Source organism: Varroa jacobsoni, unplaced genomic scaffold, assembly GCF_002532875.2.
Source record: "Varroa jacobsoni isolate VJ856 unplaced genomic scaffold, vjacob_1.0 scaffold_821, whole genome shotgun sequence".
Taxonomy (NCBI): Eukaryota; Metazoa; Arthropoda; class Arachnida; order Mesostigmata; family Varroidae; genus Varroa; species Varroa jacobsoni.
In genome coordinates this window covers 189,717-207,118 of record NW_019213723.1, presented here as the reverse complement: position 1 = coordinate 207,118, position 17,402 = coordinate 189,717, and the positions used below count along the sequence as shown (strand labels likewise).

Sequence of the window (17,402 nt, the reverse complement as noted above, 5' to 3'; positions counted from 1 at the left end):
GATATGCTTCCCTGTATCTAGTAGACCTGAACTATAGCTGAATCACTATTGGCTTTTGTACGTATGATAGATGATTCCATACTTTCTTTGACAATATAGAGGCGGCATGCCACACTAGTTTCACAATTATAAGTTATGCCTTCTCGTAAAGGCTAAAGAAATGCGTTACGTGGATATGAAATGGATATAAAATCCACACTCAATACCAGCCTACCTGACCGTAAAACGGTGCCTTCGAGAAAAAGATCACAGGGTTAACTATTTGCAAGCTGTGTCACGTTCTAATTTTAACAGATAATTGTTACGTACAGATATGTGCCCTATAGCAAACACACTATAGAATGAATGGAGTCGAAGTCTCCTTTCACGTGCCCTGCTCATCTATTTGATTGAGGACCATACTAATCTATCCCTATCCGAACCTTAGAGCAAGAAAATAAGCTCGTTCCATGTCACGGATTATCTGCGTTGATTTACGATTTCATCCGAGTGCTGCCTGTTGATTTTCCTTGGAAATTCCTTATTTCGGCTAACCTGCCTATTACGGCTTTCCATCATAATTCTATTCTAGTCGAAGTACGTTACCGAATTGAAGTCAAGTTCTCGATGAGCTACATTATCAAGCGGAACTAGTAAACATCTTGAAAATGATCACATGACTCTTTTTTATACACTCGTGTATGAATATGTACGAACTCAAACGCCTCTACATCTACGTCATCATGTGCTCACTAATGAGTGCCGCTGCCATTATTACCTAGTCGTCACAAAAAGGCCACCTTGACCGAAACTGAAATACGCACGATGAGTTCGTGTATGATCACGGTATTCATTATAACCCGCATATTAGATAAATATAATTATAGTTTTGCACTTTAGAAAATTATTTTCGAAATGTGCGAAGAACGAAGAGGAGGGAAGAGAAAGAGAAGTAAGAAAAACGAGCCGAGAAAATGTTTCGTGCAGAGTTAATCGTAGGTCTTTAAATGATGCAGGATGCCGATGAGGCCGAACTTCAAGGCTGGGTGAAATAGCCAAATAGCACTATACCTTACTTATATAATAAAAAAAGAGGATAAAGTTAGTATTAAACGTTGGTCTTTTGTTTCTGATATGTTTCGAAATTTTCATGTATAGTATTATAACCGTTCGTATTTTCGGCTTGCTCTTCTAAAAGATAACCTTGAAAATAATTTTTTCTTTAAAATAGTAGAACCTTTCAGAGATACCGATATCAAAATCTTCGATGAACTCCTATAGGAAAAGCTAGCAAGTATTTTCATATGTATTTTGCCATGTCGCATTAAATCGTTTCGTTTTTAGCAAAAGCATTGCTATTAATGTGGTCGACCCATTGATCGTTTTAATGCGAAGTCCTTCTTCTCGATGGATACGCGTGTTGCACCCTTGCAGCCAGCGAGCACGTCTTGTTACGACTCTAGAGACACGCACAGAGGAATTACCGAAGCGATGGTCGTTTGTGTCTCTCCGTGTGGCGAAGACGATCATTAAAAAAGCTATGTTGTTTTACCTTTCGTTAACCCTTACTATAGCTTATAGATAGACGACTAACTCATGTTGTAGGAGAATGACTTCGAAAAATATCTCTGTCTGTGCAAGCCATCCAGAATAAAGCGCAGAGTGAAGCTATGAAGGGAATGAAAGTACGTCCGTAAATGTCACTGTATGATTAAATCATTGTCACTTGTCAAAAAGCCCTTGAGCGAGCGGGCGAGCAAATTGAATATGGTCGCTAGAAATTGAAGTGCGTGTGACAGAATTTTGATGAGTCTAATAACGCGGTGTGCTAAGAACAATTGCTATCTCTTGCAGGCTATGCGCAGGACGGTGTCTCTACACGCATTTAGAAATGCTGTTCTCTACAGAAGGTCTCAAAGGACAGAATGCCTAGTAGTATCCTAGTATTCCGTGGGTGTTACGTCAAAGGAACCATCGACGAAGCAGGTCAACCTGGAGAACAGGGAAATGGTTCTACTCAAATGTATTGGACAGTTCGCCATAGGTTGTGTAGCAAGTTTTTTTTTTTTTAATAGACTTGACGCTGTTGGGATCGCTCAGAGAGCCCCTTCAATGGCCGACTAAGTAACCGACGGGCCACTGCAATGAACAAACTCATCTGCTCAAATTAGGTGAAAATATTAAGAACGGTAGAGCTAATTAAACAAGCTAGGACCCCTTTATTATATGTGAATAAATTGTGTACGTTATTCGCCTTTAAACGGTTACTTACTTCCTCGAATTCTGGAATAATCAACGAACGGTACGACAAAAATTGGCCGACAAGGCATGAGGCACCCAAAGGTTTCTATTGTGGAAATAATTTACAATAGAATGTCCATAATCGAATGGACAAGGGGGACACAAGAACGGATTCGGCTGTAACCTACAGACTGGACGAACGATACAGGAAACATTCTTGTTGGGTAAAAAAGAGCAACAAAAAAGCTCCGTTTAGGCTGGCACATCGACAGATCTCTATTGGATTAGATCTCATCTCGTTGCCGCAATTACATTATGTTGAGCTTTTGAGAAAATTACTATTCATAGGCATAATATTGGCCACGGCCGATTATAGAAATAAAAGCATGTGATGGAGTTTTTAAGTTAAACTGGTGAGAACTTCGTCAATTTTCAGTGCCTGCTCAATTGTAAGCTCACTTTGTTCAGACAAACATTTTGCTCGCGACGTATTTGATATGCAATACTCTGAGCGCCTACCTCGTTCGAGCTGTAGATTCAGCTGGGACATGGGGCAACTTTTTGCGATAGTATAATTGTTATACATATTCCCTTCTTGGTCTTTATTGGCCATATGCTCCCTACGATCGTTCCCATCGAACGATAGAATCATTTACATCAACGATGAACTGTAAAAAGTGGATAATTTACTGCAAAATATTAGGACTTTACTGAGGTAGGATTTATTTACGAACCGCCAAGATGTCAAAAAAGGTTTCAGCTAATATGATTAGTATGCTGTATACGATTTACTGTACACAAGACAGCCAATTACTATTTCCGACAGCCAAATCAGCAAACAACGCACAAAGAGTCAATGACTCGCCAGTTGTACGTGAGATGGTGATGAGCCGCGCGTTCTATTTATGTCTCAAGCATACCCAGAAAAAACATTGGCCAATATATGGGTTTTTTAGGCATGGGGAACACCTTGTACTACCTAACCGGGCCCGTGTCATTTACCATTGGTTCAGGCTGCAGTAGCGCCTACATGACGATTCTTCTCATCGGTACAAATGGCTGTACACTCTTCTAATTCAACCGTTAGATACTATAACGATTCAAATAACCTTGCAACTACGCGTATGCTTGCAAATAAACCTCTAACAAACATTTAGTGATTCGTCTAAGGGAGACCCTTGAATCTTCTCTAGTATCCGAAATGTATTTGTACAAGAAAGCTTAGTGTTGTCACCATTTCAGGTATGAACGTACATAGCTCGAATCGAAACGTTTTACTTCACCGCACGCTAACGTCAATTAATAATAGCTCTTAGCGATTTTTTTTTAACGTAAATACATTACGATCGCTAGGAGATGCATCTGCAAAAGGACAGTGTACTTACCTTTAAAAGAAGTTAGTGGTGTAAGTTGTATCAAGTAAGTAATAGTAGGATGGCCGTTGTGAACAGTGCCGCTATCAAAATGTCACAACCTGATGATAAATGAAAGATCGAGACAAGCTTTAAATTTCGTCACTGCAAGTTTCTCGTCTCCCGCTACTTATAGACGCCGATTTATCTAGCAAAGAGGGAACGTGTGAAGAGTTTTATGTGGTAGAGAGATAACTGCATTGTCCAAATTGAAACGATTGGTTTTAAAAACAGCTTCCTTATATCGTTGACATTAATGAGGGTATGACAAAAGTCAAACATTAGGGGCTTCCATGGAATTTACCAAGCATTAGCATTCCAACGGAGTATCATTATATCAAAAACCCCGGTCAATAGGACCAAGCCGGTCGACCCCAGCGTGAATCGCTTTTTTCCACTCTATAAACACAGCCAATTCAATAGCTAGCCATTTCGAGCTCTATGCGAAAGTATCGCACTGACATGTCGCAGGATAAAGCGCGGATGCTCTTTTGGGAGGCACCGACCCCCCTAACATCCGTTGGCGTGTCTTACAGGCGAGCACCCCATGACAGCAGTGTTAGGCCACGCGGCCTGGACAATGTTAGGCGTTGGGAGAGAGGCGATTATAACGTTCGTATAATCTATGCTTTTAACATGAATATTTATGCGACTGAATTTCCGGCGTAAACGAGGTGATACATTAGCCGCTTAAGCATCGTAACTCTTACTTCTATTCGTACTGTTATTGCTACGCTTTCTGTTAATAGTAATCTTTCTTTTCACAGTTAATACAAAGCAGACTTTGTGCACTTTTGGCAGCTCTTAAGCTCGTGCGAAACATAACAGTGTCACGCTGTATAAAATATTTCACACCACAATCACTATAGCAGCAGCAGCAGAAGAATTTCGAAACTCGTAAAATGGCGGTTAGGGCTGCTAACGACAGGGGACGGGGGCGAGGGGTGAACAAGGAAGAGAGCCCCTAACAAAATGACACGTTTTGACATTTTGAATGTAAGCAGAGCGAGATGCATTCTGTATATTTTATCGACAACGAACATTCTGCTTGAGGTAAAAAGATAACGTACGGAGACGTTGCAAATTCTGCGAAACATTTTCCTCAGGGCTTTGTTTTGACAATTTAAGCCCTACGGGATACCCTCAATTAGCCAGCCACCCCTTCATCCATACGTATGGAGAATGCGCATCAACAACGCTTTGCAAACAAAGAGGCTTTTGTAACAAAAAGAACCCCAATCTCTTCGAGCTTCCTCTGTGCTGCAATATTAGCATAGCACTTAGACACCTTAGCTGTAAAGGGAGCCTATCATTTTGTCGTCATTGCATAAGCGCTGAAAAGTTTGGAATAACAATGGGTGACTTTAAGTGCAGCGTATTCTGTATCGATGACTGAGGCGAAGCAAACACTATGAGTCCTATTTTATCGGCCTAAACAATAAGACACTATAACGAGGACTCAATACGACATGCTTTTATTGTCTGTAGCCTTCTCAAGAGGTAGGCCTTGAACCAATCGATGGTGATGGGTGTGCACCCCGTACATTCTAACATTTGCAGTAGGACTGAATGTTTTAACCAGCTCAAAGCAGCGGTAACAGCTAAAAACACAACAAGGCAGACATTGGTGTATCAATATTGTTTTAGCTGACCGCAACCTCCGAAAATCGAAAAAAAAAAAAATATATATATAGCAAGCGTGAAAATTTAGCACCTGCAAGATGTTTCTGAAGTCTGCTGATCACTCGCTTTTCGAGAACCTCGGAGAAGTAGTCTAGTAAAGATAGCGAAAAGTGGTGAGCAGCTCGACTATTCGTGAGTATAGAATTTTTGCGTACTTCAGTATTGAAAAGGCCCGTCTCAATAAACAGGTCGACTATATTGGTTATAGAGCGAACAGGCGCTAACGTTCTTAAACAGCTTATTGGGTTATTAACAACCCCGCATTGCCATTTAGCTTTTGTTCGTTTTGGAATCATTTCCAGCTTCCAGTGCACTGACATAATTTAACCTGAACGATGCCCCGTTTATCTACCAGATAAATGCAATCTCAATACGAATATAAAGGAGAAAGGCTGCAGTAGAGTAAACGGTCGTGAATTGTCCATTAAACTCATCGGCAATTGTTTGAGTATGGAACCATTTTGCATTTTTCTTCACTGCAGGATTCTCCGATAAAGATCCATCGTTTGAAATCGGCACTTTTAAAACATATTTTTAGTAAGTCGCAGAATTGTCCTGTTTTCTCGGAGACCAATGTAATAGGCTACCTTAGGATGCTGTGCGCCAACTCCATGATGGCGCTTGTGTAATTCGTTCACATTCCGCCTAAGACGCTATAGTCCTGGCGGAGACTCGAACATAATTGAGCCACAAGCGAACCTAAGCCAATCCAGAATTGACTTGAAACCGATTTAATGTTCTCCGCTGAATTTGTGAACGGGTTCACAGGGAGCATGTCGCCCGGCCGAGTAGAAATTGGCTCGTTAGAAGATCCGCTCGTAAACGACGAGGGGGTGCCCCTCATTGTTCTCGTGGAACGCCGCATGGAAATCCATCACAGTTCGACACAGTCATATGCTCTATGCAAGTTTTCGAAGAGACGGGAGTAACCTCGTTGGTAATCTGGGGGTAGTTCCTAAAGAAAGAACACTACATATTCTTTGCGAAGAAGGCTACCGATAAGATTTACGATCGAGTCACTTAACGATAAATAGGGAAGTGGAATGCTATCGTGAGAAAAAAATAGCCAAAGCAACAATGTAGCCCTAAAAATTACTTGAAAAAGGTATGCTAGAATGTTTTTTTCACTACTGCTTTCTATCAAGACGGAAAGTATTTTGACTACACCGCTGCACCGTCTTCTCTATTCACTGCCATTAGCACAGAAACAGCATTCAGACACACTATAGCTGGCGTAATCAACACCTTTCAAGTATACTTCACTTACAGCCATTGTATCGTATGTAGGCCCTCATCCCTAACAGAAGCTGTCAGTCTTAGGTTGCCCTGATTTTCTAGGTCTTTCAGCATTTAGGCAACTAGGTCAGCATTAACGTGAACCACAGAGAAATTATTAGTCTGGGATAATATAATACCAGATTCAACACCCTTCTTAATTTGACTTAAGTGTATTAATTGTACTGAGTTTATTCATAGTGCACTATATGAAATAACTATAGTCTCCGGACTAATAGCAGCCATTACTGGACCGGGGGCATTCATAACGCCTTTTAAATACTCTGGCAGCTTCTGGGAACGTTACCATTTACACACTATGTAGTGGACTCAAGGATCTCACGATCTAATCTTACATGATATCCTCGTGAATCGTTTAATGATCTTCCTCTTAGGCGTTAACGAGATAACGGACTTTGGTGGAACTGTAAAGATTCATTCTCAATTGACGTTCCAGCTACGACAGTCCACACCGTAGCAGCAGCAGCAGCAGCAGCAGCATTCGATTTGCTTTAGGCTTGATCTTCCAAATGTCTACTTCAGCTATCGGTCAATCATTTCAACGCCAGTCATATTTCGATGCTCAAATCCTACTTGTTGACATTCAGACCTTCTATATACATTTGAAATGGAAGTAAGTAGCTCAATGAGCTCTATTACAGTCCACTATTAACATTTAGAGCCTTGAGACCAGATGGGCCGCAGTTCTTGTAGGTTGATTTAGTTCTGCATACTACTGCCAGGTTGTTCAGCCTCTGGCACCCATAGCAAGAGACCAGGCAAACATCGTAACCTTATCAATCTCGCCAGGCCGAAATTCTTCACTGGGTGGAACCTAGGTGAACTGTAGAAAAACTTTGTCCGTCAGGGTCATGAAAAATTTGTCGTTTTCTCGTTTGTTCGGCGCTTGCCATTTAATGGTAGTCATTTAGGAATCCTTGAATATTATATGTTTTGCGACTTTACTGTCTCAATCTTTTTGCTCTGAGGTTGCTGCATGATCATCATTTCGCTAGCTTCTTTACACAAATTCCTTTACGCACTATTCGATTCCATTAATACGACCGGAATCTTACGGAGACGCACCAGAGGAAAACATTTATAGATTCGTCAGTTTTGCCGCCTTGTCTTTCTTTCCTCTTCTTTCCAACATTTTTCCTATTTCTTTTGCTAATAGCGGCTTGCTTACTAGCGTCGCCTTACTACAAAGGGCTGGCTGAGACTTTGTCGCCGCCATACGACCTCACAATTAATAGGGAGACGCGGATTAACAGTTCAAAGTGTAGATCAGCTAATACTTTTTATGCTTTACGTCCAGTACTCTACTTTAGACTGGTAGATTCTAGCACGAAGCAAGGTATGCCTACGCTTAAATTAAACCTATATCGTATCGTTAAGCTTACCAGATGAACGAACACATTATCCACTACGTTACTACGGGAACACGCGGATTAGCTGGGCTAAAGGAGCATACCTGAAACGAGTAACAGCGTCAAGAAAGCGGCCGAAGCGAAAGCTTCACTGGCGGACTGAGTAATCGGCTGAATCTTCGAGTCATATTATTAATTTTCTATGCCGATACACTCACATCATGCCAACCAATGGTTGTATTTTAAGATCAAATAAGCGCAATTTTCTTTTCTGGCAGTCATAGCTACGACACCTTAGAGACATAGTTAGATTAATGAGCTCACGAGACAGCAACTGCCAATTTTGCCTCGACATGACTCGACAATAATCAACAGTTCCACTGAAAATGTAAAACTTGCGGCCATCAAGTTCGAAAATTGAACCTTCTATGTTAGAGTTTATTCATGCGCGCACACAGATGTAGTCTTCCATACAAAACACTTGCGATACGTTCATATAAAGGCTTTCGCTGACGTTCGCGGCCTACAGAGCACGGTAATGGAGTTATCTCTATAGCAATTAGTAGTAACCACCTTCCAGTAGAAGAAAGAAGTAACCACGCCTAACGGTAACGACGCTCCTACCGTAGGTGTCAGAGGCAAAAGCTGCAGGAATAGCAGCAGGAACACAGTTCCTGTAACTGTTTTGTTTCCCACTGTTTCATTTGCCGTCATGCTGCTGGTGAAGAATTCGGGTTATTGAAATTCGTTTCGTTGAGGGATGATCTGTTTTCGCGGCGCTGTCAATGTCTGCCAACGTTTTAACTCAGAGCTACGCTACTATGCCTTCGTCTACGCCCACATGAAGAAATAGCACGATCTGATAAAATTAACTGGCATGTATCAACGCCTCGAAAGCGTTTAGGACGCTTGACTGGCGCAGGTCGTACCACAAACCTAGAAAGTGCGCTGCCACTGAAAAATTTGCAAAGACAATTGACAAAGAAAAAAAAGGTAAAAAGAGCGTTCCAGCAAACGGGGTGCCGGCAAACTCGAATGAATGACTTCCTACTAGCACTTGTACGCTATCTGGTAACGAGCAAATGAGCCTTTCGTCTAAAAATAGATTTAAATTTATCATCCACCACAGCTAGCACGAGGGAGAACATTGATGCTGGGTAATCGTAGTAATCTCTATTGCTAACGCCACGCAGTAATTCGATAAGATCTTTGATCTCTATGTCCTGAAACTATGTAGGAAAACGGCAATTTATACTAGTAATGAAGATATGGATGTCCATATTAACCAGAAAAATGAAAGACCAACATGGAAACTTCAGAGAAACACGTTAGGGAAAGCTAACACAACTTGTACACATGAGAGGAGGAGGAATTTATGTTTGTAGCTATTCTCAGAGCTCACACGACACTCGTGGAGACGCTTCGAAGGGTGTGTATCTACCTGTGTATTTGTGCTAAGATAAAGTGAGCATTATTTTAGGTATGAATGTAAACTTCAATTTCTCAGTCTGTCTGACAACATTACGAGGAACTGGGGTATTCTCCATTAAAGTGTCTGGTTACGTACCATAATATATCGTCGCATCAATAAAAACGCAAACTGTTAGCAACAAAGACTTGTGTACTGTTCTAGGTAAATGTTCTAACGAAACAGAAATCAGGACGTCGTCCTATGCTAGCGTATATCTATTGTAAACAAAGCCACAGCAACGTAAGCCTACTCACAGCTCTGACATGGGTCCTGAGCGCTACCTATGATTTGTTCATCACAAAGACATTCTATTTACTAGATAAAGAAATTACCGCCGCAACATTTTCTTCATACGCATGGATAGAGTTACGATAACAACATCGAGTTGGACTATTTATACTCAAAAGTGACAACAACCCACAAATTTCAAAGACCATGTCTCTCCATCGAAATTTCGGCACTCAGAATAGACGATGGATAATAACAAATCGACATCATATCATAATCTGTATAGCTTCTTTAGCTTGGCTAGCCGTCGATAGGTATGCTACGCTTGTTCCCTTTATTATAACAAACTTAAAAGAAAAACGGGAACTTTGCGAATTCGTCGTACCGCGTGATTAAGAATAGATATTGCGACGCATTTCTTCCTTGGTTACATCAGGCGACCTAGGGTTACACTCTTATATTCCGAAGGGATATTCCTTCCCGAAGGATAATCTTAAACAACCCCAAAAACGGAGCGTTGATACTCCAATAACAGCTGTTAAAACTATCATTAGAAGCTGTTGGATTCGATTTGTTGTATCAGGGCGCGTTTGTTCTTCAGCAAACATAGTCATTAAAATTGTTTGTGGGGTAAAGATTGACTAGTAGGAGGGATGGAAGTCGAAAGTCTCTCTGTCAGTACTGAGTCCGTTGTGAAGTTGCATAATAAAATTATAATATATGTACGGAAAGTTGAAAATAAAAGATGTACGATGTCATTTCCTTTCCCATAGTACGGTAAACACAGCATACCAAATGAGCCTGACCGTAAAATTAATTAAAGCAGAAAATTTTATTATAATGCAAGTGCAACGCTGTAGCACAAGATAGCCTGGTCCGTTGCAGCGCCCCCCAAGTAGTGACCCATATGTCGAACGTCAAGTGGATAATAGAAAAAGCCTGTAGTAAACTTCGAGTGTAGCTGCGAACTACGGGTAGCCAACAAACAGGTTTTAAATCACCGGTAGAGATTATATAAGAATTATAGCGAGTTGTGTTGAATAGAAAAAGCCGCTAGCAATTTCGTCTCGACCCTTTCGAGTATTATTTATCCATCTTCGAACGTCTGTAAGCCTATAAGTTTGATTATTAAATACAAAAGGAAGAAATGAAATGTTTACTTAATAAACATGTGAAATTTGGACAATAGGCTTTGTAAATAATAAAATCTGGCGCATATTGAGCCGATGTAACTTATGATTTAGCAAACATGTTCCAATAGCTAACTCTCTAGCTACAAAAATGGATGAACGTATTTTTTCCATAAGCAGTATTATTTTCAACGTAATCTATATTACACTCTACAGGCGTCCGTAATGTAATGCGCGTACGTGAATAGTTTTCTACAACTATTTATATGTCGGATCTACTTGAATACCTATAGAGTTGATGGTGGTGAGGACTAATTCATATAACCTGGCATATGTAGAGACCAGGGAATCAAAAGAACTGAATCTTCCAGAAAGGCTGAGCTGGAAAGCTGAACAAATTTATCGCTGTAAACGAAAACATGCATATGAATTTTTCGATAACTCATGACCGGTCGAAGTTTTTTTTTTATAGATTTCAGAGTTTATTTCAAATAATACAATATGTTCCTTAAGGGCTAGATTAAAGCGCTCTTTAAATAATTGGCATCAGGCTAACTATCCAACTACTGCTTCTTTATTTAAGTTAAGAAGCAACCCATATTATAGTTTCTATATCGACAGATTATGCACGTATTTGCATCGAAGATCAACAATTAACCGCTTTCTTTATAGGCGAACCGGCCGTGGGCTTAATCTCGTGCCAACTGCAGGGCTTCTTAAGCGCACTTCTCGAATACCTACACTTCTGGTACCTGATGATGTTCGTCATAGAGAGGTGAGTTTGTATATTTAGACGTGCATGTATTGCATAGCCTGCCTATGCATACTCGCAGGCTAAAATGTGTAAGCCTTTTTTGGTTATTTTGTTGCTTATTACTCGCTGTGAGTAATAAGCATCAACACGTTGTCTGCTGGATCTTTTTTTGACAACCAACAAGAATTTTTTTATTTTTAAGCGAATCCAATGGACTCTGAAGTTAGCTAGCCAGCTTTAAAAATACGCGCCGTTAGCAGACGAAATATCACTGTAAAATGCCCTAATATTCTAAAAACCTGTGAGTGAAAACCAGTTTTTTCAGAAGAAATAGGTTTAGTGGAAGAACATCTTTTATTCTCGAAAATCAACGCTTAATGGTTAATTCTTTGTTTCTTGAAACACTAGGGAAATTTATCAAAGATTGTTGTAAACAGTACAAATGGTTCAAGGACGGAGATTAGAGAAAGAAGACCATCGAGGAAATGACCAGATGTCGGTAACTAAAAAACGAGAACGCATTGCCGTAATCGAGGAGACTTTTTACGAAGGCAGAGCTTGCAGTTTAAGTGCTCTGTCGGCCAAAACTCGCGTTTCATATGTAATCTGTTACGGAACCATAACCTAAACACTAAAACTGCGGAAAGCGAGAAACTGTGAAATGACTTCAGGCCAGTTGGAAATGCGTATGGTATATTATATTTCCAGTTTAATGGAATTTTGATCAACAAAAAAGCCGCCTAAAACATACGATCGCGATAGACGAAGCATAGGTCAATCTTATCGCTGGCTAGAGAGAGATTAAGCGATCGAAAGGCGTCGCGCGGAGAGGGATCAAGTTCGGTAGCAATGCAAGAGGTCCGTACGTAAGCTGACACTAGTACGTTTAATGAACAGCAGGCGGATCCGCTACTATAACATACTCGAAAAAACGAAATAATCAATACAGTTTGCTATCTTGAGTTTTTCTAAAGTCCTTGGCACAGCCATCAGAAGTACACAACGTGGTTACTTGATGATAATGCCAAACCTCATCGCTATGCTTCAATTATCACCTATATTGACCAAGTAAATCTCCAACGTTGGCTTCAACCTGCTTATTCACCCGATCCAAGTCCATGTGATCGTTTCCTCATACTCCGTGGGGTTTTCCATGCCCCTAAAGAAACTAATTAGTAGGCTACCATATCCTGCTACCGATTTACTTCAAGAAGTCATAGATAGAAAAATTGCATATAAGAACGCCAATGATAAATCTGTGGCGGTCCAGAAACTGTAAAAATAATGAGACGATTGCACTAATCTTCGAGGAGAATTTCCCTAATAGATATTAAAAATCATTACTTTTGCTCTAATAGCTCACAAGTCATTCATTTTCAAATTCTGCCGAATCTGCTTGTAAGAGCCTAACATAATGAACATTTAGTAGTAACATTTTAATAGCTTCGATAAAAGCGTAGAACCTTAAAATAAATATAAACGACGTGTGACATGTTTTCATAGGGCGAAAAACGTTCTCGCAATAGCGGTATGTCCACTTAAGGCTCATCGTTTATAGTTTGCTTTTCCTGCTGAGCAAATCACCTCGCCGATTAGCAGTGTACCTCATCAATCTTCGTTGTTGGTATCTTCATGTCGGTGACAAATGGTCGTTACTACTTTCAATACAGTCGCAGCGAAGTGATCAAAAAGATCAACAAGTTTGGCTTGGAGTACCATATTATTCCATATGATGAATGATCATTACAAGCACAATATACTGGACTGTTAGGAGTCGAATATTACGCCACGAAAGGAAAATGCATATCATACAGACCTTTTCCATCTTTAGCCACAAACGAAACACGATATCGAAAATTAATGAGCTTCTAGTTACCGACGGTTCGATCAAATTAGACCGGTTCTGAGCATAAGCAGGATGTATCGTATCGGTATACACGATTTATTAGCGGACGTGGTATATTATCATCTATCTCACATTTAAAATGCATTACGTTCACAGCTTTACCCCAATGGCGCCACGCAAAGAAAAACTTGCGTTGTTCCATTAACTTTTCCATGATTTGACTCCTCACCTACCCCCAGCGCTAGAGTAGTCTTCTCTCATAAACATTTTGCTTGATACTAACGCTTATGTTCGTAACCTTGAAGGAAACTCCAGTTTTGGCCTTATTTGGGTTTCATAAGCACGGATTAACGTTAATTGGTCGTTCAATGAGTTGTCGACGCAGAGCGTCATTATTCACTAGCGATACTTTGAAGAAAATAATGTTATTTTGAGGACTGGATGTTGTCTTCTTTGGAGCCATTTGGCTATAGGAAACACGTTTTCCATACCTTACAGCTTTATGCAAAAATGATCTATTTGCCCTCTGCAAAGACCAGAATGAGCTAACGTATATCAACCAATCGATATGTGGCAATGTGAGGTTCGTCGAATATATGTGATACAAAGAAAGCAGCTTATGGTATCGTTAATTGTTTTGTACCTTTAACAGTCGCACAAATGTTCTACTTGACAACCTACTTTTTAGAAGGTACTTTCTCAAGTTCGATTAAGCTGCAGTTCCAACTGAAATTTTTTTATTTGGCCTTCTTCGAGCCAACGAGTGACGCGATGGATCGAACGCAACATTTTTACGCTGGATGATGTGCATGAAAATGAAAAAAAAAGAATTAGTTTCTTCGGCAATATACCATCGATATTTCCTGCATTGGTTTACCCCAGTGAATGCACCGGGGAATAAAGAGACTACGAATAAAAAGACGGTGCCAAGGCAAATTGTCTAAGTTTGTATATATCTTCAGTTACCACTAGTAAAATTCATGGATGCCATGTATATCCCGTCTCAATAAACAGGTAGGTCACCGCTCTTCATATTAACCGTTGTCAATGTTTGTATCAAGATATTTACAATACCTGCGGAATCTATGAATAAAGTAGGCTAATTTAAGTAGATCTAAACATAAATCAATCCCCTATTAACAAGAAAGACATGTAGAGCATGCAATGGTTTTCATATTTAGTTAAACGAGTCGGGTTTTTTAGATTTGTTACTAGCTGAATGATTCATGGCTAGATTGTATGAATCAAACGCTCCTTTGCGTACATACGCTAGATTTGTAACTTTCCCCGCACGTTTTTCTGGAATATGGATTTTCGACGTCGTTACAATATAAGCACAAAGGATAAGCATCCCGGACATGCGTTTTTCCTTTCCTTGCATTGCTTGATATTTTTAAAGCTCTTTTGTTCAAACGCAGAGCCTTCCACGAGGCTATGCGTATACCGTAGAAATATATGAATAGAGCTACATTTTAGCTCGTGCAATTTCGGTATTTACGGAAGAGAATCCGCCTATATTCGCTGCTCTGATTGGTGCTTCAAACAGAAAACAAACGCAGGAGGCAGCGGCATTAACGATTTTTTGAACAAACAGTTGGCTAGATGGCTCCAGTGAGCTAACAGAAGAACAGCTTATGGAAGAAGAGATCAGTGTAGATTATCAGACGCGCAGCGACTTCGTCAAGCTAAGTTTGTTCAGGGACTCAAAGCTTAACGTCGACGGCGATCCGAGATCAGCATGAGAAAAAGAAAGCCATGAAAGTGGCTCAGGGAGTACGATGAACGCCGGCACCAAGTCTTGATCCTCATCGTCATCGGCGTATTACTTCTCGCTTATTACGTATGAAGTTTTCCCGAGCACGCTTCTCCATAGCGCCTTAATATCTTAGCATTCTTGTCTGCTTCCGTCCCTTGACACTGTTTCATGTAGTAAATATCGTTCGTCGCTATAGCTAGGGTTGGTCGAGGCGCACGGGCTGCAAGTCGAGGCAAAGATGGCCGCGCTCCTGCGTTTGCCAAGTTGACAACGAAGCAACGAAAAGGGAATCCCCTATTCTATTGCGGAGAAATTTCGACCACACCAGCGCAGACAGCCAGACTACTACGAACCACTCTTTGTCATAAACTGCAGCATGTCTGGCATATCTTTTCCACGTTAACAGCGCTACACTCTATCTCTGGCCATGTAAAATATTGGAATGAATTAGCCTGTTTGCTAAATGGAGTCGGGGAATGAGTGGTTGAATGTACCGCTGAATTTTAACTGCTAAATCTTTATTCTATTGTTCGTTTCATTCCATCGCTGGTTCAGTGGCTAACTGACCAAGGACGACGGTACGGTGAGGACAAATTTCATCAGAAATATTGAAGCCTAGAAGAAAACGATAAGGTGATAAGATAATACGCAGCCAAGTCGGTAAACGAACGTACCGCCAGCTGCTTTTGTAGTGATCGCGTCGTCAAGGGCATGCCACCGTAGTCTCGTATTCGTACGTTCTTCTTAAGAAGCGAGAGGTGCATGAAGTAGAGGGGGGGGGGGGGGCAGAAGGAGGGTAAAAGCAGTGGAAACGTATTCAGAACGTAAACGGAAATAAGAAAATTCTCACAGAGCTTCCAAACCATATGATAATAGCAGAAATAAGCTCAAGAGTAAGCAAGATGTATTTTTCCGCAAGCAGGAACGATCGGGAAATAGCTTTCGAATTTTTCGTTGCCAATATCGTTTTCTTATATATGCTAGCGACATTAGAATATGAATGTGTTCCAGCTAAAAATTCGTCATTAAAGTGAAAGAGTTACTGTGTTTTATAAAAAAAATTAGAGGCATTTCATTTTGCCTATTAACTGGTCGATTCGAACTATGGTGAAATAAAGAAAATAGAAGATATGGCTGTATTCTTAAAGCCAGCTTTTTAGAGGCAAATTTACACTACGCCCATTTCCGTTGTTTCGGTTTTATCTGCACGAATTTTCTACGCCTGCTATTCTATTAGAATTTTTTTCAAGATAATTTTTATAAAATACCAATGAAAAATGATCCATCAAATATATTTCCTGGGTTATTGCAGCTTGTAATGATTTGAATTATTTTTAGCGTAAAGGGAAATATATCTATATATCAAGACTATATCAAGTCGCGAACTTTAGATCTCCAGATTCAGTTTTATCAAGCTTCTCGCTTGTATAAAAACTGACTTGTTACCCGTCGTTTATTCGTCTAACTTTAACTTAATCTTACCTTAAAGCTTAGCGTTGTTCTTGATGATAAATATTGTTGAAAACAGTCCCGTTGCGACCGTCCTCAACTTAAAGCTCTAGTTGCTGCTATCGGCTGCCATTCAGTGACCGGTTAACACTAAAAAGGTTTAAATAACACTTTTAGGCAAACACAAATCAATATTTACGTCTTTTTAAATTGCATTTATTCGGCTACTATAATCCGTCAATGAAGCTTTTTCGCGATTTGTAGCTAGAGGTCTCGAAATAGAGAGGCTAGGCGTTACAAGTCTTTTAGATATATATTTCTCGTTGAAATATGCCCAAAGGACACTTAGTCATATGCCCCGCTATTTGCTGCCGGCCAGAGCTCGAACATATAGGTACAAACTCACAATTTTTTGGACGGTTTAGGATGTACTGCTTGATATAAATGGTAACCTAGCCTACCAACGTGTTCGCTCAATAAAAATCGTCTAAAAAACTTTGTGTATTGCTAGAAATCAGCTCCGTAAGAAAACGCGTTACTCTATTGAATACCGTCTCCACAAGTAAGCACTAACCGATCGATACTTTCTTTGATATTTCAGATATATGCGTAACAGTAGTCCGTATGAATACACGCTAACGTTCAGCCCATTAAATGCGTACGTCATTCTTCCGGGGCTATTTCTAGTTATTGTCCCTCAGGTCACCGGGCCTGTTTATGGGTGGGGAAAGTACAATCTTATACCTGGTAAGTTCATTTTTGCTTCACTTTGTAATAGTGACATGATTCGTAGACACCTAGCTTACTT

At 40.3% G+C, this 17,402-nt stretch overlaps 1 protein-coding gene across 3 annotated transcripts in view; it reads left to right on the top strand.

The window, feature by feature from the left end:
• The window catches only part of LOC111264110 (uncharacterized), a 45,274-nt gene that overhangs the window by 17,698 nt on the left and 10,174 nt on the right, over window positions 1–17,402 (top strand). For all 3 annotated transcript variants that reach the window (XM_086969958.1, XM_022839722.2, XM_022839721.2), the window contains exons 2-3: window positions 11,462–11,564; window positions 17,196–17,341. In XM_086969958.1, coding sequence (XP_086826084.1) covers window positions 11,462–11,564; window positions 17,196–17,341 — 249 coding nt within the window. The remainder of the gene's footprint in view (window positions 1–11,461; window positions 11,565–17,195; window positions 17,342–17,402) is intronic.